The sequence below is a fragment of the Mesoplodon densirostris genome, chromosome 7 (genome assembly GCF_025265405.1).
Source record: "Mesoplodon densirostris isolate mMesDen1 chromosome 7, mMesDen1 primary haplotype, whole genome shotgun sequence".
Lineage (NCBI taxonomy): Eukaryota > Metazoa > Chordata > Mammalia > Artiodactyla > Ziphiidae > Mesoplodon > Mesoplodon densirostris.
Genome location: NC_082667.1, coordinates 12826500 through 12850387, shown reverse-complemented (window position 1 = coordinate 12850387; position 23888 = coordinate 12826500). Strand labels below are relative to the sequence as shown.

Here is a 23888-nt window from a genome sequence, read left to right as displayed (position 1 = left end):
ATCTTCCCCAGACCTGATCTGTGGCCTGGTTTTGGCCTCACACCTGGTCCTCTAAGCCCTTCCTGCAAACTTATGATCTACCCACTTTCCTTTTTTTTTAAAATAATATTTATTTATTTATTTTGCTGCATCAGGTCTTAGTTGCAGCACACAGGATCTTCGTTGAGGCATGCGGGATCTTTCATTGCAGTGCATGGGCACTTCGTTGTGGCACATGGGCTTCTCTCTACTTGTGGCATGCGGGCTCTAGAGCACGCAGGCTTAGTTGCCCTGGGGCATGTGGAACCTTAGTATCAAACCCACATCCCCTGCATTAGAAAGCAGATTCTTAACCACTGGACACCAGGGAAGTCTCAACCCCATTTCCTTATTTTTATGTTTATTATTTGGCTGCGTTGGGTCTTCGTTGCTCCCTGCAGGCTTTCTCTAGTTGCAGCGAGCAGGGGCTACTCTTCGTTGTGGTGCGCGGGCTTCTCATTGCGGTGGCTTCTCTTGCTGCGGAGCACGGGCTCTAGAGCGCAGGCTCAGTAGTTGTGGTGCTTGGGCTTAATTGCTCCACGGCATGTGGGATTTTCCCAGACCAGGGCTCGAACCCGTGTCCCCTGCATTGACAGGTAGATTCTTAACCACTGTGCCACGAGGGAAGCCCCCCATTTCCTTTTGATAAATTCGTTTTTCTCTCAGATCAGCCAGGGAGAGTTTCTTTTGCCTGCCACTGAAAGCCCTAACAGATACAGCATTTAGCACAGAAACTGGCATTCAGTTATTGCTCAACAAATGACAGCTACTTGTGTAAGTGACTGAGGTCTTTGGGCTGACCCACATTAATCAAGTTCTCAAGAGACCAATGTCTACATCCGGTACCAATGATATAATTTAGGTTGACCTATATCCGCAAAGGACCCACTTAGGGCCCTCTGATCAGCATGTTCTCTCCCTGCATCCCAAGCTACAGTGTGCTCAGTTTACCTGGATTTTGAATGGAAGCAGAGAGCTGGAGGTCTCGGGGCCCAGTGCCTTTCAGCCTCAGGCCTGCCTTCTTCCCCCAAGAAGTGTTGGACAAACATTGCAAGATCCTGAGTCTTAGGAATCCCCCTTTCTACCTCCCAAAGTTACTCCAGAGCTTGGATGACCCTAAACAGACTCAGTCATCCATTTCCATATCAGCACTCCCATGGGGGATCCCAGCAGACAACCCCTGTATTTCATCTTTCCTGATCTCATTCTCAGGGACTCATCCCAACTTCAGGCTCATGGGAGAGCTTGCTGTAGCCCCGGTACAGCCTGTCCAGGGGCAGACCAGGCACTGAGGCATCTGCCCTGCCACAAATGTGCACACGTGTCTACAGGGCGCTGAGCAGAGGTCACCTTGGCGAAGGTGGCCAATACCAAGGAAGTCTGGTTTATGTCCCTCCCATGACCAACACAGAGCAGCTTGAAGGTAGAAAGCACTGCAGCTCCAAATACCCAACTCACACTACTCAGCCCTCATCTCCACTTGCACCCTCCCCACACCCTGCCCCAGGGTTTATCAACCTAGAAACGATGAATGCATTCAAGGGGCCATGAACTCTGCAAACATAGACAACATATGGTGTGATGTTTCTAGGGTGAGTGTTCAAACCATCCATACGATGGCTCTATGGCCTCCCAAAAGGCAAAGGAACTTCTCACTTTACTGGATGATCTGTTCTCAAATTGCCAGGAATGACCTCCATCCTTCTCCACCAAAAACGTCCTCCTTGGCTCTCGTAATCAGCGGAATTCTAAGACGTCCCTGAAGATCCTTCTCCCACTCCCGTGCACATATGGTGCATAATCCCTGGGACTGCACATAGGGACAGAGGATGGATTTTACTCCTATGGTTGTGTTATATTATATGGCACCGTTGACCTTATGAAAGGGAGACTATCCCGGATGAGTCTGATCTAATCAGGCAAGCCCTTTAAAGTGACTGGGCTCTTTCTGAAGTCGGAGATTACAAACATGAGCAGGATTCAACCCAAGGGAGGCTCTCCATTGCTGGCTTTGAGGACGGAGGGCAAGGAATGTGGAGCAGCCCCCATGTGACAGCCAGCCAGGAACAGCAGAAGGAACAGAATTTTACCACAACCATGTGAGCTTGGAAGAGGACCCTGAACTCTAGATGAGAACACAGCTCAGCCAACACCTTGATTTTAGCCTTGAGAGATGCTGAAAAGAAAATCCAGCCTTGCCATGCCCACACTTCTGACCTACAGAACTATGAGCTAATAAATGTGTGCTGTTTGAAGTCACTAAATCTGTGCCAATTTGTTATGTGGCGTAGAAGACACATACAACCCTCGAGGCCCATTTCCTTCCCCGGATGAAACTTACAGTTAGTGCAATTGATGGTGGGGGATTGATTGGCACAGGGGAGTGTCCCAAAGGAATGGACTGGAGGACCTTCTAAAGAACCCAGGGAAAGAAGGTCAGGAAATATGGACAGGGAGAAAGGGAGGTTGGATTCCAGCCAGAGGTCCCACCACCCTTCCCCTCAGACCATAAGAGGCTGGTTAGCCTCTTCTAGCTCCAAGTTCTGCCCTCAGAGAAGCAATGAGCTGCAGGAGCCAGAACTTCAGAGCTGATCAACTGCCTGCTGCCTGGGCTTAGCCAACATCTCCCTGGGGGCAGATAAGAGGTGGTGAAAGGACTAACATCACCCCAGGGTAAGCAGCCCAGGAGACAGAGACCTGGGCCTTTGCTCTGTGAAATCAACCTTGATTTACAGCTCCTGTGACACTTCCCCCTTTAGATGCCCCAACAATTGACATAGACCAAGGCCTGGGCTGCTAGGGCTGGAAGGGCCTTTAGAGTTGACCCAGTCCAGTCTCCATGCCTAAGATATGGAGGACTCAGATGTCCTGATTCCCAGTTCAGTGCTTTTCCTTCGCCCTTGGTGAGAGAACCCCCCTTGGCCTCCAGGCATCTCCTCTCCCAGGGACTGTGTACACACAGCAAGGTTAGAAGGAATTCGTCTTTGCAGTCAGTGCCCATCCCCCACCCCACCTTCCACCTTCAATACTTCCCCAGACCATCTAATTCTCTCCATCTCTGCTGCCACCTCCTTAGCCCAAGCTGCCAACCTTTGATAACGTACATCCGAGCCCATCATCCCCATGCTTGCTATTCAGTGTCTTCCTTCTGCGCTAGCAGTTCATCCAAACTCATTACCATTGCCTTCAAGGGCCTCCATGGTCTGGCTCTTGTCTACTTGTCCAACCTCACTGGTGTGTGTGACCCTGGTCATACTGGTTTCTGCTCCACTGGCCAAGTTAAAGTTTGGTACTGGCTCCTTCTCATCTAGCGGGTCTCGGCTCCAAGGTCGCCTCCTCAGAGAAGTCTTCTCTGATGACTCTTTCTAAAGAAGCCCACTCTGGGGACTTCCCTGGGGGCTCAGTGGTTAAGAATTCACCTGCCTATGAAGGGGATACGGGTTCGCGCCCTGGTCAGGGAAGAGCCTACGTGCCGCAGAGCAACTAAGCCCCTGTGCTGCAACTACGGAGCCTGCGCTCTAGAGCCCACAAGCCACAACTACTGAAGCCCGTGCGCCTAGAGCCCGTGCTCCACAACTAGAGAAGCCACCACGATGAGAAGCCCGTGCACCTCAACGAAGAGTAGCCCCTGCTTGCTGCAACTCGAGAAAGCCCGCGCGCAGCAATGAAGACCCAACGCAGCCAAAAGTAAAATTAAGTAATAAATTAATTAATTAAATTTTTTTAAAAAGCCCACCCAACCCATTCGCATATCTCGTTACACTGGTGCACATCATTCACTTCCATCAGAATATTTGCCAAAGTGATACAATCTTGCTCTTTCACTGGTTTCTTGTTTACTGTCTGTCTTTCCCAGTAGGAAGTAAGTTCTAAGAAAACAGGGACCTCATCTTTCTTGCTCACTGTCTAGAACTCTACCCAGATCATAGAAGGAGTTTTTCAATTAGTTGATTAATCAACTTGAAATTTACTTCCTGGAGAAAGTCCAGCTGAGTTAAAGTCAAAGTCCATTCATTTCAATTCTACAGGTGTCTTTCTGAGCCCCACCTGCCATGGACACAATCGTGGGCCAGGCTCTGTGCACTGGGTCATACATTCATTCATTCAGTAAATACTCAGAGGTGGTCTCTAATCTCAGGGAGGCTTCATGTAGCTGATAAAGCAAGACAAACAAAATGAACCTCTTAGTAAAACAAGGCACTGTATTGAGTGGACACTTAGAAGGATAAAACTTTCACTTGCTAGAAGATACCAATTTTCCATGCTACCAGAGTCACATTAAGGGCAAGGGCAGGCAGAGAGGGCTTCCTTGTAAAGGTGTTCCTTGGCCTGGGCTCTGAAGGATTGACAGACAGGAGAGGAGAGGCAGAAGAGAAGTAGGAGGCATTCTAGGAGCCAAACCATGGCCCTGAACTGATGGAATTTGAGCCAGGATATGGAGGATTGGTGTTTCCTGGAGGCTGTCAAAGAACGAGGTGGGTTCGTTTCTCGGCACCAAAGCCAAGCTCCTCCAATGAGCAGTGTAGACTTGCTGGCCAGTTCGTCAACCCCCTCGACTCCTTACACCATAGTAATCTGGTTTCTGCCCACCCCACATTGCTCCACGGAAACTACTCTTGCCAAGGTCCCCACTGACCACCTAATTGCCAAACCCAACAGACATTCTTCAGTTCTTGTCTTCTTTGACCTCTGCAGTGCCTGATACCTCTTTACTTCCTCCTTCTTAAAAACAGCCTCTTTTCTTAACAACTTCTCTAGCCATGCCTTCCCAATTTCTGCTGGTGGGCTCCTCTTCCTCTTCTGGAATTTTAAATGTTGGCCATCACCTGGTTTCTTTTTTTTTTTTTTGCGCTACGCAGGCCTCTCGCTGTTGTGACCTCTCCCATTGTGGAGCACAGGCTCCGGATGCGCAGGCCCAGCGGCCATGGCTCACGGGCCTAGCCGCCCCGCAGCATGTGGGATCTTCCCGAACCGGGGCACGAACCCGTGTCCCCTACATCGGCAGGCGGACTCTCAACCACTGCGCCACCAGGGAAGCCCCATCACCTGGTTTCTTGGTACCCTTTTTTCTAACTCTACACATGCTCCATGGGTTATCTCATCCACCCCACGTCTCAAGCTATGAAATATATACAGATCACTCCCAATCCTTCATCTCCAGCTCCAGACCTGCTCCTCACCAGGTTTGGTCCACAACTGAAGACTCACATATACAGCCACCAAATAAGCCTCCCAACTTGGATGTCCCATGCGCATTATGAATTCAACATGTCAGACCGACTCGTCACATACACACGTGCACACACACACACACACCCCTACACAAAACTGCTCCTCTTCTTGTGGTCCCTTTCTCAGGAGGAATCATCACCTTGCACCCAAACCCCCAAGCCGGGACTCTGGGGCCACCTTCCACAATCTTCTCATCACCACACATTCACGGTCATAGTGGTCCTCCTTCTGCATCTCGTCTACCCACCCAACCCCACTTCCCCTGCTGCTCTCCTAACCAACTGCTGACTGTCTTTCACCTGGATCACTTCAGTGGCTCTCAAATCACTTTCCCTTCCTCCTCTTACCATAACCTCCCCCATCTCTTTTTTTTTAATTTATCTATTTATTTATTTGTTTTTTTAATTTTTGGCTGCATTGGGTCTTCGTTGCTGTGCGCGGGCTTTCTCTAGTTGCAGCGAGCGGTGGGGCTACTCTTCACTGTAGTGCTCTCATTGCAGTGGCTTCTCTTGTTGCAGAGCATGGGCTGTAGGCACGCAGGCTTCAGTACTTGTGGCACATGGGCTCTAGAGCACAGCCTCCGTAGTTGTGGCGCACGGGGCTTAGTTGCTCCGCGGCATGAGGGATCTTCCCGGACCAGGGCTCGAACCCATGTCCCCCGCATTGGCAGGCAGGTTCTTAACCACTGCACCACCAGGGAAGTCCACCCCTCACCCCCACGTCTCTGATACATTGTCTGTCTGCTGCCAAAATGAGCTCCTAAAACGCGGAGCTCATCACACAGACACTTTTCAATTACTTCTTCTTGCTCTTGGGCAAATACTTTCTTCCTGATCTGGCCCCTCCTTACCTCAACTTCAGCACTACTGACATTTGGAACTGGATACGTCTTTGTTGCAGGGGGATGTCCTGTGCAGTGTTGGGTGTTTAGCACAATGTCCTCACCCGCTAGATGCCAGTAGTACCTTCCCCCCAAGTTGTGACGATCAAAAATATCTCCAGATGTTGCCACATGTCCCCTTGGGGGCAGACTTGCCCCCTAGTTGAGAGCCACTGGTCTACAACCTCAACTCTCCAAACACACACACACACACACACACACACACACCACTCTGCTCCAATCATACTGAACGCCCTGCTATTTCCCTAATATTCTGTGAGCTCTCAGATACCATTTCATCTGCCCAGAATGCCCTTTCCTCTCTAACCACTGTGCAAACCCTCCTCTTCTACTAAGTCTCAGCCAAAGATCAACCCTTCCAGGAAGCCTGCCCTGATTCTCCCGGAGAGAAGTAGAAAGGAACCTCATGGGGTTTAAGTCTAGCCCCGCCCCTATCCCATCTCATGGCAACTGTCTTCTTGCTGTCTCCCCAGAAGACTGGCAGCGTTGCCTTTCTCACCTGTGTATCTCTGGTACCTGCAGTGTCCTGGAAACATACCAAAGGCTCAATTCATGTTTGCTGAATAAGCGAATGAATGATGAAAAGAAAGTTTTGTTTAAGATGAGTTGAGCAAATGCTCCCTGAAATGAGATCTTAAGCAGGAATTTTAAGAACAATAACAGCAGCAGCATTTAACATTTAAGAAACACTTTCTTTCTTTTCTTTTTTAAATATTTTTGGCCACACTGCGTGGCATATGGGATCTTAGTTCCCTGACAAGGGATGGAAACTGCCCCCCCTGCAGTGGAAGCACAGTCTTAACCACTGGACCGCCAGGGAAGTCCCAGGAAGCACTTTCTATGTGTTAAGTGTTTTGAGTGGTCCATATCATTTAATCTTCTAAACAACTGTATCAGACAAGTACCACTGTCATCTGTAAATTATAGACAAAAAGACTGAGGCTCAGGATGGTGAAGTTGCCTACCAGGTAAGCATCAAAGCCAGGATTTGAACGGAGAGCCTGAGCTCTTATCCTCCACACCTCACTTCCCCGTAGTGGTGACTAATTAGCTCAAAGCAACGTGAGTGGCACTCAAGCCACCCTGTAAGTTAGTGCGGCAGGTGATAATATAGGAAATATGAAGAATGTGCTCCTTGGGATTCAAAGGATCCTGGGGCCATTCCTGGCTCTGTCACTCGTGAGCTGGCCCACCACGTGAGCTTGGTAGGTGCCTCATCTCCCGTTCTCTGTCTGCCCATCTGCAAGTTAAGGATGAGAACCTCACAGGGTTTGGGGAGGACTCACTGAGTAGGTGGTTGTACAAGAATCTAATCTGACACATGGTAGGTCCTGAACAAACAATCCTAAATACTCTCCCCATTTTCGAAATAGAGAAAGCAAGGCTCAGAAAGGTTAAGTGATGGTCCAAATTTCATGTACTGGCAAACGACGGAACTTGAAAAAAAGAATTCTAGGGGCTTCCCTGTTGGCGCAGTGGTTGAGAATCTGCCTGCCAATGCAGGGGACACGGGTTCAATCCCTGGTCTGGGAAGTTCCCACATGCCGTGGAGCAACTGGGCCCGTGAGCCACAACTACTGAGCCTGCGCGTCTGGTGCCTGTGCTCCGCAATGAGAGGCCACGACAGTGAGAGGCCCGCTCACCGTGATGAAGAGTGGCCCCCGCTCGCCGCAACTAGAGAAAGCCCTCGCACAGAAACGAAGACCCAACACAGCCAAAAATTAATTAATTAATTAATTAATTTTTTAAAAAAAGAATTCTAATGAGCAGATATTTTCTGAGCATCTTCGACGTACTCAACACTGCATGGGACCAGTCACAGACACCACCAAGAGGAGCCAGGTCCTGAGCACCTGGGGATATAGCTCTGCTCTCCCAGCTGGAAGCTCAGAGCCATGATGGAGGTTCAGTTGGTGGGAAGAGCCCTGAACTGGCGTCTCACAGAAACAGCAGGGGAGCTAGTGCCTGTGCAGTGAGGGCCTATGGATACAAGCTGACTCGCTGATTTGGTAATGAGCGGGAAAGGCAGTTGGTCATGGTGATTGGCGTAATGGGCTTTCACGTTTGCTGGTCTAGCGCCAGGCTGGACACACACACCAACCCTGAAGCAGCTTCTGTCAGGCCCCAGAAAGACTCCTGGAGATGACTGAGGGGTCCTGCGGTAGGAGAGAGTTTGTGTACCTCAGGGTCTTCCCCCCAGATAGACCTCCTCTCTCTTGACCGGCTGTGGAGGGACAGCATTCTGATGCTAAGGATGGATGCATCTTTCCATCCCCTTGTTGACAAAGAAATTAATCAATAGTCAATCTAAGAAGAAAATGGAAATTTTAATTTTTAAATATTTATTTATTTGACTGCATTGGGTCTTAGTTATGGCATGCGGGATCTTTTTAGTTGCAGCATGCAGGATCTTTGTTTTAGTTGCAGCATGCGAACTCTTAGTTGTGGCATGTGGGATCTAGTTCCCTGACCAGGGATCGAACCGGGGCCCCCTGCATTGGGAGCGTGGAGTCTTAGCCACCAGGACACCAGGGAGGTTCCAGAAATGGAAAATTTTATTCGAGCCAACCTGAGGGTTATAACCCAGGAGACAGTCTTTCAGAAAGTTCTGAGGTCTGTTCCACCTGTTAGGGATCAAAGCAATGACATCAGTTTTTGAGACAAAGGGTTATATGTCAAATGACGTATTATTGACAGTTTACACCATCCAGATCTACACGTACAGTGAGTAGTGGGTCGTGGGTCATTGTGACCCCTTACAAGATCAAGAAGGAAGGTTATCTCCTAAGGAGGTCTGATTAATGCAGATGCACAACACACATCTTCATTAGGAGAGGGAGGAGGCCCAAAAGGGCTGAGAACATTTTTATATTTAAATCTTTCTTGTCATAAAATATAAATTTTATTTCATCACCTCCCCCAACATGATACTCCCAGAAATACCCCAAACTTCTCCAAAGCCTCCTGGCTCAAGTCACCCTGAGGTTTCCACAGGCAAATCCCTGCAGGTGGGGAACGGAAATCTCAGGGTGGTGGGAGGTTAAAGAGGCTCCTTCCTTCCTTCAAACATGCATTCATTCCTTCCCTCTTTCCTTCCCTTCTTCTCTTCTCTCCCTTTCCTTTCCCCTTCCTCCCTCCCTCCCATCTTTCCTTCCTTCCTTCTTTCTCTCTGTAATTGTCTCTACCTCTGTCTTTGTCTCTATCTCTGTCTGTCTTTCTCTTCATTTTTTAAAAAAATTTTTGGCTGTGTTGGGTCTTCGTTGCTGCGCGCGGGCTTTCTCTAGTTGAGGCGAGCAGGGACTACTCTTTGTTGCGATGCGCGGGCTTCTCATTGTGGTGGCTACTCTTTGTTGTGGAGCACGGGCTCTAGGCGCACGGGCTTCAGTAGTTGCAGCACAGGGGCTCAGTAGTTGTGGCCCACGGGCTCTAGAGCGCAGGCTCAGTAGTTGTGAAGCATGAGCTTAGTTGCTCCACAGCATGTGGGATTTTCCCGGACCAGGGATCGAACCCGCGTCCCCTGCATCGGCAGGCAGACTCTCAACCACTGCGCCACCAGGGAAGGCCTTTTTAAGGCCTTAGCCAGGTAACAGGTGCTTTACTCGGGCACGCGGCGACAGCCCTGCCCAGGCACAGGCAAGACAGAAGATGGGTCGCCCTCCCCCTGCACTCCTTCCTGACCCAGCTAAGCCTCTCCAGGCCTGAGCTTCCTGCTCTGTAAAAACGGGGATGGTAAGGGTCAGTGTCCTGGGAGGAAACAGTCAGTGGTCTCAAAAGGGACGACTGGGCTTCCCTGGTGGTGCAGTGGTTGAGAGTCTGCCTGCCGATGCAGGGGACACGGGTTCGTGCCCCGGTCCGGGAAGATCCCACATGCCGCGGAGCGGCTGGGCCCGTGAGCCATGGCCGCCGAGCCTGCGCGTCCGGAGCCTGTGCTCCACAAAGGACAAGCAAAAACAGTGAGAGGCCCGCGTACCGCCAAAAAAAAAAAAAAAAAAAGGGACGGCTGTGTGCAAAGGTGCAGGCAGTTTAAAGGAAGCTAGGAGCCTGGGGCAGGACCGGAGCAGCCACCACAGGAAGGCTGCTACCAGCTAAGCTGGCAGGGCAAGGGGAGAGAGCAGTCACAGGACTGGAGAGGGGCGCGCCCGACAGGCTCTGGGCCTCAGGAGGGAAGTCAGCTTTGTTAGAGGCCCAGCAGAGGAACTGGGAGAGGAAGAGCCCTCGCCCTTCTTCCCTCCCACCGTCTGGTTTCCTGTGGGTGCCTCCCACTGGCTGAACCCAACTGGAACCAGAGCGCAGGGAGGAAGCAGTCTTTGCAGACCAGGCTCCCAGGCCCCGCAGAGAAGGGCCGAGCCTGGGTGTGGAGGGGCAGGCAAAATGTCCAACGTGGGAATCAGGGGAGCACCTGCCTCGAAGGGCTGGTCTCAGGGCTCAGCCTTCTCGCTAACAGACCTGCAAAGGGGGCCTGAGCACCCCCATTTTATAGGCGTGGGAAGTCAAACCCTGAGGGCTAAGTCCCCTAAAAGGCCCCACACCGCCAGCAAGTGGTGCAGCCAGGATTTAAACCCATTTCTGCTTGACCCCAAAGTTCCCTGGCAGCCAGAGCAGACAGTGGCCGATACTTACAGTTTAAGGAGGCTCTTCCCCGCCACAAATGACCTTCCTCCTCTGCCCGTGAGCTCTCCGTTATTCATCCCCTTGGGCTCAGCACTTCATTCTCCCTGCTGGACAGTTTCGAAGGCAAACATCCCTGGGAGGGGTGTCACGTCAATCACGGAACACTTCCAGGGAAGGAGTTTCTCAGATGACCTCTTTGTGCTGGGAGAGGCCTGGGACTGGCCTGGGAATCTCTGGGGACTGGAAACACTGAAAGAGAGGCACCGAATGAGACCGATGTCGATGCCACACAGTTACGGAGGTTTCTGAGCTCGTTCTCGACCATCCTCCCCCTTAATCCTCACCACCTTCCTGGGATGCTGGCCTCAGGAGCCTGTGTTACAGCTTTGGGACAGTAGCCCAAAGAGATTGCACTTTGCTAATGTTAGAGTTTGGCCCGTGGTGGGCAGAGCCGTGTAAGGGGAAACGCACTGGCTTTAGAAGCCAAAAGCCAAATGCAATTCGAATCCTTACTGACTGTGAGACTACAGGCGGGTCCCTTCACCCCACAGGCATCTTCCAAGTGGGGGTATGAACACCCACCTCACTGTGTTTGGTGAGAATTACATGCGATCATTCTTACCAGTCTCCAGCACGGTTCCTGGCAGCCAGCAGCCCAGGCAGAGAAGGTACAGGGGACAAATCCTTGAACTGGGGCAAATCCAGCCCCAGGTCTCAGCCAGTTGGGTAACCCTGGACCAGTCACTGAACCCCTGGAGCCTCATTTGAAAAACAGAGCAGTCACATCCCTATCCCACATGTGTGTGAGATGAGGTGTCTAAAGGCACTTTTTGAAACTGCTCTAGAAATCAAGGTGAGCATTTCCTGGGTGCTTACTTTGCTCCAGACACTATTCTAAACCCCTGACACATGTGGTTTCATTCCATTTTCATGGCAACCCTTTGAAGCGGGACTTCTGTATTAGTCCCACTCACAAAAGAGGAAATCGAGTATCAGAGAGGTTAAGCAACTGGCCCAAGTTGCACAGCTGACATGTGGCAGAACAAGGTTTTGAACCCAATAGGCTGAGAAGCCTGTGGAGAGAGGAGCCCCTGCCGGGCCCTGGGATACCCAAACAAAGAGAACTGAAGACGCTTGGAGTCCAGCTGGGCTCCAACTTTCATACACGTCAGAATCATTTAGGGAAATTACTTAAAAGACAGAGGGCTTCCCTGGTGGCGCAGTGGTTGAGAGTCCACCTGCCGATGCAGGGGATACGGGTTCGTGCCCCAGTCCAGGAGGATTCCACATGCCATGGAGCGGCTGGGCCTGTGAGCCATGGCCACTGAGCCTGTGCATCTGGAGCCTGTGCTCCGCAACGGGAGAGGCCACAACAGTGACAGGCCTGCGTACCGCAAGGAAAAAAAAAAAAAAAACACAATAAAAGACACAGTCCTGGGCTCTACCCACAGAGATGCTGATGCCATGGGTTCAGGGTGGGGCCTGGAAATCTGCCTTATTAACAAACCCCCAAGGTGATGCCTGTGCAGGGGTTCAGCTCACCACACAGGGAGGACCACGGCGGGTGTCCCACCAAACCATCAGTAAGGGTTGCTCGGTAGGTGAGGGTCATAGGGCTCTAGAGGCCCCTGGATTTTCAGGCAAGAGAGACAGGAGCCCACAGTGGGACCCACCTTCCCCTCTGGCCTCCAGGTTTGCCAAGTACTACAAGATGGAGAACGGCAGTGAAGGCTTTTGGCATCCGCTTCGACGTGCTGGTGTATGGGAATGTGAGTGCTTGGGCCAGGCAGACACGGGGGATAGGGGAGGAAACCCGGACCCATCCTGGGCCCTAAAGAGGCTCCTCTGGGGGCAGGGTCCTGCCACTGACCAGCTCTGAGACCCTCGCTGGTCACATGTCCACAGCAGGTGAGGCCTGCTGATCCACCAAGAGCCCTCCTGGCTCCAGGGTCTCCCTGGCTGGGAGTCCAAGCTCCACGTCAGGCCTCGCCCTGGCCCTGCTGGAGCTGTGCCCACTCACCCGGGTCTTTGCGCACACAGGCTGGCAAGTTTGACATCATTCCCACGATCATCAGCTCCGTGGCAGCCTTCACGTCTGTGGGAGTGGTGAGTGCAGCCCCTCTGGGTTCAGTCCGGAGGCCACTCAGGGTGCAGCCCGGGCTGGCAGGGTTTGGGCAAGCGGTGACCCTCTCCTTCCCAGACCGTGAGCCCAACCTCTCGCCCTCACCTCCCTGCTGGGCCAGCCCTTGCGTGAACATCTCCAGTCCTGGAGAGCTCACTCCCTCCATGGCAGCCCCCCCGCTGCTACAAAGCCCCCGTTTGCCACCGTGAAGGGGGGCAAGGAGACTCCAGGGTCCCCAGACCTGAGAGCCCGGTCGAGGAACAGAGCCCAGCTGGCAAGGTGGGGACAGAGCCCCGTCCCCAGGGACTTGGACCCCCGCGGTCCCTCTGCGTCTCCCACCAAGTCCTCCCTCTGCGCTCTGGTCTGGGCTCACCCCAGGAGCTGGGGAGGTGGGTTCTGGAGATATTCTGCAAAGCCCCTCGATGTTTTCCTAAGAGGAACCATCAGTCAGGTGTCTCTGGAGGACTCACCCCGACCCCGAGGGCAGTCCTGCCCGCTGCCCGTGTTTCCCGCCGCCCCGCTCCCCGTGCTTCCCGCCGCCCCGCTCCCACCCTGCAGCCCCTCTGAGCCGCCCTGCTCTCCTCCTCCAGGGGACTGTCCTCTGCGACATCATCCTGCTCAACTTCCTCAAGGGGGCCGACCAGTACAAAGCCAAGAAGTTTGAGGAGGTGAGTCGGGGGGGGTGCACCCACGAGAGGAAGAGGGGAGCTGGACCCCAGACTCTCAGGGACCCACTTTCTGGGGGCCTCTGAAGGGGAGTTCATTGGGCCTCAGTGCGTACTGGGGATCCCGACAAGAGGGGGTCTGGCCAAGAGTGGGCTCTGTGGTCATCGTCCGCATCCACTCACGGTCCCCTCTTTGCTTCGGGGAGGGACAAATCCTGCTACTGGTTGGCTCAGGTCTGTTTGCCCTTGAGGTGCATGGGAAGAGTCTTGGGGTCACAGACTCGCTCTAGCTCCCCTATGACCGGGCTGTGAGCCCCAAAGGCTGAGTCTGTCCCACGGGGGCCCAGAGGAGGACCCTGCCCACAGCCAGAGCACGATCATGCCAGCCCTTCTGCCTGCAGGTGAACGAGACCACGCTGCAGGTCACGGCCTTGGCCAACCCGGTGTACCCCAGCGACCAGACCACAGAGGAGAAGCAGTCCACGGACTCAGGCGCCTACTCCATTGGCCACTAGGGCCTCTTCTGTGGGCCCCACTCTCACCCTTGGGCTCCAGGCCTCCCAACAGAGGGTCCCACCTGGGCAAGGGGGGATGGGAGAGAGGAGAGGCTCTCATTTTTCCTGCTCACCCCTTGAGGCCACAGCCGGGACCAGGTGTCTGGCCCTCCCACTGCTCTACAGACAGGTCCTGTTCCCACTAAGACCTCAGTCTCACCTTCCCCCCTCGCCTCCCAGGCAACCCCTCTGTGCTTCCCAGGACCCCCAGGGCAGTGGTACCTGAGTCATCCCCTTCCGAAAAGTAGAGCTAATAATAGGAATAGCTAGTGGCCACAAGGGCCTCCCAAATGCCAGGCACTTTCACACACATTATCTCATTTAATCCTTAGAATAATCCTACGAGGTAGATAGTAGCTTCCCTATTTTGAAGATACACTGAGGCTCAGAGAGACTGAGTCGTTTGCCCCAGGCCACACAGCCAGGAAGCGAGAGAGCTGGGATTTGGACCCACGTCTGACTAACTCCACCGCCCACACCCCACAAGGAGAGAATGAACCCCCGGGGGCCGTCTGCCCTGCTGCTTCAGCCTCCTCCACCTTGACCATGATTCGTTTCAGCTTAGTCAAGAGTAAGCCCCATGCTGTCCCCAGGAACGCAGGCAGGCCCCGTTTTAGGGGAGATCAGTAGGACTGGGGTGCGGGGTCTCTCTCTGACATGGGTGGGTCCCAAATTCAGAAGGAAATAGGAGGCGTATCTGTCAGTGAATTTTTCCTTCCCTCACCCCAAGCGAGAGAAGAGACCATTCTCATTTTCTTGGGGACCTCCACGTGCTCATACATATTCCAGGCCCCTCACTCCGGGAGCCCAGTTAGGCTCCCCCAGGGCAGGACAGGATTCCCCAACCTGGTGCCCTGTTCCAGGAGGTCAGCAAGTCTCCTCCAGCACATTGACGGAAAGGCCCGGTGAGACCCAGCGCCCGGCGAGCAGCCGGTCTGCAGGCCAGTCCCCGCGGGACCCTAATGAGGTGGTCGGTCCTCTAATGTCAGAAACTAAAGGGGCTTTAGGAACCATCTTGTCTGATTCTCTTGTTTACAGATGAGCAGACTTAGGCCAGAGAGGGAAAATGACTCGTCCAGCGTCCCACAGTTAGTGGCACAAAGAGAAGCAGGTGTCCCGCCACTCAGGGAAGGAGGAAGGAACAGGCAGCTGGGAAGGCTGCCGAGAGCACGCCAAGCCCGCCCCGTCTTCCTTTGCCCCGACGCCCCCTCCCCTTCTGGGCTCTTCCACAGTGGAGGCCCAGAAATCTCACCAGGAGCAGATCCAGGTTTTATGAAGCCTGAAGCATATGCAATGTGGGTCATCTTTTAGGATTAGAAGGGGCTCAGGCAGGTGAGCGGCCCTGCAGTGTAAGTTTCACTAGCTTCGTGGTAAATCCCTTGGAAAGGTTGGCTCGCAGGCCTGATCGTGAGGTCTTAGCAGAGACGAGCTTAACTGTACATGGAGGGCTGGCCCCTCTACAGAAGGTGCAGGCAGCTTGGGGGGCAGTTCGGGAAGGCCCAACCCCTCTGATCCCCCACCCCAGGGAGAGAAGGGGTGAGATTACACCACATGAGGCCCATCACCACCTTCCCCACTCTGCCTTCACCCCCAGCCCCATCCTCAAGAGGATGGGGTAACACCTCCCCCTGGGTGGCCTAGGGAATCAGGCAGCATCTGGAGATCTGACCAGCAGAGACATCAGTGAAGACAGCGCTGAGCTCTCCCACCAGGAGCCCCGGTGAATCCAGCTCTCAGGAGGATGGGCTGAGGCTGGGGTCACAGGGATACTGTCTGAGGAGGAGACAGAGGCAGCTCCGTCCTGGGGGGACCCTTTCCTCCAGACTGGGGTGGTCCTCCTACGGGCGCATCAGCCCGTCCTGAGACTGCCAGCCCATCCCGAGCCTGAGCTTCTGTATGTGTGAGCCTGATGTTGTCTTCCCCGCGGCTGAACTAGGTTATGGCTCCCTGTGCAAGACGTAGAGCTGATCCCAGTAACTGACTCACCTCCGCTGCATCATGTGTACTCAGCACAGTCACCAACATAATCACGTGACCCCTCACACCAACCCTGGTAAGCTTGCTATGCTTTGTCGTTAATCCTAGAAATAGAAAAAGAAATTTGCAATACGTGGACATTTGACCTGAAACCCACGCTCATGCCTAACAGCGCAGCATCAAAGCTAACATTTAGTGATAACTCACCATCGCCAAGCAATGAGTTAAATGTGTGACAGGCATTGTCTCATTCAACCCTCATTTTATAGAAGAAACTGAGGCTGAGTAAGGTTTGAAAACTGAAGTGGTAGAGCTGGGACTTGAACCCAGACCGTTATGACTCCAGAGTCTGGGATCTTGACTTCTGGGCCATATCTGCCTGGGAATTTGTTGGCCCCTTCTTTTCTATATGTGTTAGGCTAAAGCAGATTTTTGTGCAGTAACAAGTTAATTGTGAAACCTCAGGATTTAATACAACAACGTAGGTCAGTCAGCCCCTTCCACCTGGCAGCTATGCCATCTGAGATACATGGACCCCCAGATCACTGTGGCAAGGAAAGTGAGAACTGGAGGATCATGGATGATCATAGGGGATCATATAAAGGCCAGGTCTGGCCTTTGTATCACATCCAACCACATTGCACTGGCCAGACTCGGTATCATGCTGCAGAGCCCAGGTTGACTGCAAGGAATACTGGGGAATATAGTCTTCCTAGGTCCCCAGGAAGAGAAAACTGTGAGCACAGCACTCTCTGCTTCATTATCTCCTTTTTAATAGCTTTTCTTCTCCACAACCCCCCACCCATGCACGCTAACAGTTACACACATTTTTCCCTTCTGTGTTCCTCCTCACAAAACCTTGTTCTCGGCAAGTTACCAATCAGTCTTCCAGAGGTATTAATAGACAACACACTCAGGAGTTTCTTGTACTAAGAATATTTGCTTTTTAATCAAGGGCTTCAAGTCTGAAAGGCCTTAAACAGCCAAAGGAATGAATATATAATGGTTGAACCGGAGGCCCACTAACAGACAGTACTGGATATTTGAAGGACATCTTTTCTACCCTGGCCTGCCTCAAGCAAGCTTCAGTCTGGAAGGGTCTGAGCACCACCCTACCCCGCCCCTTTCTCCTCCCTCCCTCTACCTCTGGCCTTGGCTGGCAGTGTATTTGGTTACTGGGATTAGCTAGAGCCCATGCCCCACCAAGGAGATAAGTGGAGGCTGATAAGAGGGGGCTTGCCATTCAGCAAGTCCCAGAAATACCAGTCCCAGAGCTACCTGTGCAGAGCTCATCCTTCCCACCCCCCACTGCTTCTGCTTCTTCTAGAAGTACAGCATCAAGATTAGCTTGTTGCAGTACACAATGCAGGGACTTGGGTAGGAGCCTGACCTCCAGGCAGCTCCCCTTCCATGCCCTTGGGGAGACTGACATGCTGTGATTAAGAGCTTCCTGACCCAATCTCTATCCAAGGCAGATGGACAGACCCCTCTACTGAGGACAGGCCTCTTCACCTAGAGGCAGTCCCCAGGGCCCAGCACTGGTGAGGTTCATAGCAATGTCAAGGCTCCTTCTCCTGTTGCCAGAGGCCTGCTCATGTTCAAGGGACTCAAGCCTGCTGCTTCGTCACCAGCCACTTCCCCTGGGGTTCTCCGATCCTGTCCTGCTCCATCAACTCCAGCATCTTTAGAAACAAAGCACATCTGGCAAAACTGGATTTTCTGTTCCAAAAACTCCACATCCGGTGGGAATGTAAATTGATACAACCACTATGGAAAACAGTATTGAGGTTCCTTAAAAAACTAAAAATAGAACTACCATATGACCCAGCAATCCCACTATTGGGCATATACCCTGAGAAAACCATAATTCAAAAAGAGTCATGTACCACGATGTTCATTGTGGCACTATTTACAATAGCCAGGACATGGAAGCAACCTATGTCCATTGACAGATGAATGGATAAAGAAGATGTGGCACATATATACCATGGGATATTACTCGGCCATAAAAAGAAACGAAATTGAGTTATTTGTAGTGAGGTAGATGGACCTAGAGTCTGTCATACAGAGTGAAGTCAGAGAAAAACATATACCGTATTCTAACGCATATATATGGAATCTAAAAAAAAAAGATGCAGACATAGAGAATGGACTTGAGGACACGGGGTGGGAGGGGGAAGCTGGGGCTAAGTGAGAGTAGCATCGACATACATACACTACCGAATGTAAAATAATTAGCTAGTGGGAAGCAGCAGCATAGCACACGGAGATCAGCTCGGTGCTTTACGATGACCTAGAGGGGTGGGATAGGGAGGGTGGGAGGGAGGCTCAAGAGGGAGGGGATATGCGGACATATGTATGCATATGACTGATTCACCTTGGTGTACAACAGAAACTAACGCAGTATTGTGAAGCAGTTAAACTCCAATAAAGATCAATTAAAAAAAAAAACAACTCCACATTTCATCAGATAGCTGTACAGATACACACACACATACATGCACAAAGGTAGACCTGTACACAGGTATGCTCAGACACACTGACATGTACACATACTCCCAAAGATACTGGCCAAAGACACAGCGGTACACACATATGTATGCATATACAGATTCAGGAGTATAAGGTACAAAGCTACACAGATACACACACTCAAAGATGGACACAGACATAAAGGCATATCCATAAACAGAGATGTATAAAACGTACGCACAACACATAAATACATGCTGACTCACACACAGATTTATGCATATTTACAAATATAGATTCACATATACACAGGTATCCAAAGACTGACTCTTGTACACACCAAGATACATATACACATGTGCATGTGTGCGCCCCCAGAAATACTTGTACATTCTCCCTGTGCCCCATGTAGAACTACACCCCCAAAGAAGTCTCTCTTTCTATCCCTCTCTCTCTCTCACAACCCGGGGCTCTCTGTCCTCTGAATACCCAGTTTCCAGTCTGAGTTTCTCGCTTCATCAAGCCCAGATCCTTCCTGGAGCCCAGCCTGGAGCAAAGTTAAGAGCAGCAACAGTGTTCTCTCTCAATGTCCCCAGGATGTGAGAAAATGGGAGAAGCAGAGGAGACCTGGGGCTGTAGAACCAGCATTGGAGCCACACAGCTACAGATGCCCTGACTTTGGGCCCAAGGCCCCGGGATGAGGGGCTTCCCTGGTGGCACAGTGGTTAAGAACCCGCCGGCCAATGCAGGGCACACGGGTTCGAGCCCTGGCCTGGGAAGATCCCACGTGCCGCAGATGCAACTAAGCCCGTGCGCCACAACTACTGAGCCTGCGTTCTAGAGCTCGTGTGCCACAACTACTGAAGCCCACGTGCCTAGAGCCTGAGAAGCCCGCGCACCGCAACGAGGAGTAGCCCCTGCTCGCTGCAACCAGAGAAAGGCCTCGCGCAGCAACGAAGACCCAACTCAGCCAAAAATAATAATAATAATAATAATAATAATAATAATAATATATTTTTTAAAGGGCCCTGGGATGAGAGGCAGCTCCTTCCTGAGAATGCGGCCCCTCTAGGGAGGGGAGGTAGGCTGGGGACCGGGGAGGGGACGAAGGATTCGGGGGTGCAGTGAGGAGGACAGCCACCCTCCTGGGAATGGGGTGGACAACCATCTCAGAAGAAGTTGGGGCCTCTGAACTCACACACAGGTGGCTGGGAGAGTGGAAAATAGGGGCCATTATCATAAGTGACACAGACACAGGTCTAGAGAAGCCGGCTGCCCCGACAGACTACTTTCTCTTCCCCCCTACGTGGTTAGCCCAGGTGGCACCTCAATGGTCCATCCAATTCTTGAATCCGCCACAGAGCCTCCATTTTGGAAAGCCGCCACTCCCACCCCGCCCCGCACACTTGACTGAATCCAAACAGAGCAACAGGGTCAGTTCCCCACCCCCTCACCAAAGGAGTTCTTCCTCCCAGAACCTGGGGGAGGTGGGGCGCGCGGTGTGGAATCCTCGGAGCCGGAACGAGAAGGACCGCCGCCTGGTACGCACTCCGCCCCCCGCCCCCAGGTGGCGCTGCAGACACACCCCGGGGCCCCGCCCCCGCCCCCGCCCCCGCCCCCGCCCCCGCCCCCCCCATCCGGCGCCCTACTCCAACATCTTTTCCTTTCCTCAAAGTCCCACCCCACTCCCCACGAAACCGGAGTGAATGCTTCCAGGATTTTCCAACCCAGAGTCCAACTCCTCTAAAGTGCTCAATGAAGAAACAAGAGTCAGGAGATGCTGTGGGAAGTCTGGCTTTATGATCCGGAGAGGCTGAGGACAAGTGGCAAGGGTAGGACAGAGGCCACCAGGAGGGCGTGAAGGGAGGATCTCCGTGCCTCTGGCTTGGCTTAGAAGGCGCAGACGAAGGGCAGACGTGTTTTGCATCGAGCTCGTCGCCAGCGACCCCCTAGCGGTAGAGAGCACAGTGATGTCAGCTGCCCACCTGCGTGTGTGGCCTGTGCTCCCTCCTCCCCTCCTCAGGCACCTCATGTGTCATCTTTGCCTGCCGTAGTCATGATCCGATGGCCACGGGTTTCCCACACATCCGGACTAGCCATTGATCTCTTCCCTTGCAGAGGCAATGTGCTAAGTGCTTTATATGGACCATCGTTTAACCCTCACAATGACTCTCCAAGAGGTCAGTGCTGTCATCACTCCCGTTTCACAGATGAGGAAACTGAGGCTTCGTGGGAGTGAAAACTTGCCTGTGTCTCAGCTGGCAAGTGACACAGCGGGGATGTGAATCTCGGCCATCTTACTCCAACCCATATGGTCCAGCCATTGTAATAAGTTCCCTCACATCTGGCAGCCATGCTGTTCAAAGCTGGCAAATTATGTCAGTCATCCTTAATGCCCGCATCTTCACCTCATGCCTCATCCACACCTTACATTCACATCTGTTCCTCCCATCTGTCCCATATTCACTCCTTGTCGCCATCATATCAGAGGAAGGAAAGGAGCCCCCAGGCCCCGAGCCCAGCTTTGCCTGGGAGGATGGAGAGTCCCCATCTAGCCCCTGTACTGGGAGCCTCATCACCTGGTTTTGCTCTAAGGAATCCCTACATCTCAGCCCTCCTCACAGACAGGGACATTGGTTCTCCAGTTGGAGGGAGGGTGTGGGTTTGGGGAGGTGTGTTCAGGCAGCTCAAAGGGACATGTGTGGGAGTCCACCTTGCCACCCCTTCCCCTTGTCCTGGTGCCCGGCCCCCCTCACCTCTGGTGTTCAGGGCCACACAGTGGCCGCACCCATTCCTAGGTTGTCCTGAGGCCCAGTATACAAAATTCCAGGCACTGCCATCAGTCCAGTGAAATTTCTTCCAACAGAACTAGAGAAGAGAGAGGCTGGGTCAGAGGGCAGAGGTCCAGAGAGACAGACAGATTCTGGGTCTCCAGAAAGCCCACTGGGTATCCCTTCCTGAACACTGTATATATAATCTCCTCTCACTGACTACCTGCCTAGGATACCGTTGAGACCCATCCCTGAGCGTTCGCAGGCAATGACAATGGAAGAGCAAACATCACTTCCGGCTATCACACAGAGTAGGCTTCTCCAACTTCACTGTGCACACAGATCTCCTAGGGATCTAGTGAACAATGCGGATTCTGATTCAGGAGGTCTGGGGCGGGGCCCAAGATCGTGCATGTCTAATGAGCTACCCGGTGATGTTGATACTGCTGGTCCGTGAACCACACTTGAGTAGCAAATATAATGGCACTTATTTGTCCACAAGCCCAAGGCCACTCTGAGAGAAGGACCCTACTTTAGAGATGAGGAAACTGAAATTTGGAGGCAGTCATTCAGCTAGTAAGGGACCAAACTAGATATAGAATCTATCTCCTGGTGCCGGGAGTGTGCTGGTAAACGTGTAACAACCAGCTTTGGGGGAAGGTGAGAGGCTAGAGGGAAGAAAGAAACCTGATTTGTAATAATTGTCAATTTCCTTGGTGTAAATACATCCACCATGGCAGATTTCAAGCTACAAGCATGAAGCCACTGAACATGGAGTTAGGAAGAGAAGCACTCAATCATCAGTTCTCCTAAGCCGGTATGAGCCAGCTTCAGCTGCTGGGATGAGGCTTTATGCCAGCAGGTGGTCCCTTGAGGCAATCAGAAAGACCTTCGTGTACCTGGGAGTTGGCCCCTCGCTTACCCGGCCCTTGAGGAAGCCTCCGATCCAGACCTGTGCTTTGTTGATCCTACTGACCGAGACCTGGATGCGATAGTTGGAACAGGAGTTGTGGATGGAGACGAGGTTGCCTCGGTAGCACTTCCTGCATACACTCTGCAGAGAGAAGAGGTGGGGTAGAAAATTCACTGTTTTCTCTCAAGTCCCTGAGTCTCCAGGAGAGACTCCCTCATCCCTTTCCAAGTCAGAAATCAGGGATCTATCGCCCCCCTGAATCCCGTCTCTTGTTCCTTTATTTGGTGTCAGGAACTTCTTGCAGAAAAGAATAATAATATTCAGAATAACTACAGCCACCATTTACTGAGAGTTTACAATGACCCAGGGACTATTCTAAATACTTTCCATGTATTATTTAAATCCTCTCCACAACTCCAACAGGTGGTACGGTACACCTCCATTTTACAAATTGAAGATACAGGAGCCCTGAAAGGTGAATTGACTTGCCCAAATAAAATGGCTGGTGACAAGCAAAGCCAGGATTTAGCACAGGCATATCTTATACCAAAGCTTTTTATCTAAGCCAGTGGTTCTCAAAGTGCGGTCTCCTGACCAAAAATATCACCACCTGTGAATTTGTTATAAATGCAAACTCTTAAGCCCCAGACTTGCTAAATCAGAAATTGAGGAGATGGGACCCAGAAATCTGTGTTTTAATGAGATTTCTAGGAGACTCTGATGCATACTCGGCTTGGAGAACCATTGGTCCAAATGACAGGGGACAGAAGTTTGCCTCCACTCTTGTCTCCTCCACCTGGTCCCCCATAGTAACCTCCCTGCCATTTACCTGAGCTTCCCAAAACGTCGTCGGGGTCTGCACCAACAGGAGGCGGCAGGTCTTGCACCCAGGACCGCCTGGAAGCTGAATTGTGTCCTCTTCCTTAGGGCACTGCAAATCCTTGTCTAGGGCTGCTGGGTCTGACTCCATGGCCCCCTCATCCTCAAACGCATCTTGATAGCTGGAAGCCACAGCGTCCTCTTCCTCCGACTCAAGCACTCCATAATTCAGGGCCAGCTCTCCCTCCTGTTCCCCCGAACCTTCCAGATCCTGGCTCAGGTCAGCCTGTGTCTCTCTGCTGCCCAGATGGGAGGCATCATTCTCTGGAAAGAAGAGAAGAGGTAACCTGCCCTCAGGCCGGGCTCTCTGTTCTTCCAGGACCACGGACAGCTCTGATGGCCCCACTCAGCCTTCCAGGGGACGCCATCTGGAACCAAGACTGGAAGGATCCCTTGGGGGTTGGGCAAGCCAGAATTCTTGCATCACACACCCAAAGGCATGAGAACCTGGCTGACACCACAGGTGGGGTATTTTGGGAGCGGGAGGCAGCACCTATGAGAAGCCCTCATCTTCACAGGTGGGTGTTTTTCCTTGCAAAAGAGCCCTGACGGAAAGTTCAGGTCACAGTTCTGAGTCCAGGAGAAATCTAACTAGAGGTGGGCTGGGTCAACTGAAGAGGGGAGGCTGTGGCCCTGGCTCACAAGAGCAAAAACAGATGCAGGAAAGAGGAGAAAAGAGAAAAATGGATGAGGGCGGAAGGGGAGGACTTACCCAGATACAGAGCAGAAACTGTCCCCAGCAGGACAAGCGGCAGAAGCAGGAGGCATTTCAT

General features: G+C 52.3%; 1 protein-coding gene across 1 annotated transcript; it reads right to left on the bottom strand.

Moving 5' to 3' along the window:
• Positions 1-20442: 20442 nt before the first annotated feature.
• On the bottom strand, positions 20443-23888 carry PRG3 (proteoglycan 3, pro eosinophil major basic protein 2). The gene is made up of 5 exons (XM_060104750.1): positions 23828-23888; positions 23066-23379; positions 22246-22377; positions 21309-21420; positions 20443-20501 (listed from the first exon to the last, which is right to left on the bottom strand). The coding sequence occupies exons 1-5, from the start codon at positions 23886-23888 to the stop codon at positions 20443-20445; spliced, it is 678 nt and encodes a 225-aa protein (XP_059960733.1).

Excerpts from the sequence above, each read along its gene's own strand:
- PRG3 (XM_060104750.1), bottom strand. The coding sequence starts at position 23,888 with ATGAAATGCCTCCTGCTTCTGCCGCTTGTCCTGCTGGGGACAGTTTCT. Across the intron at positions 22,378-23,065 it reads CGACGTTTTGGGAAGCTCAG|AGTGTATGCAGGAAGTGCTA; the intron begins GTAAATGGCAGG and ends TTCTCTCTGCAG. Across the intron at positions 21,421-22,245 it reads GAGGCTTCCTCAAGGGCCGG|TTCTGTTGGAAGAAATTTCA; the intron begins GTAAGCGAGGGG and ends TCTCTTCTCTAG.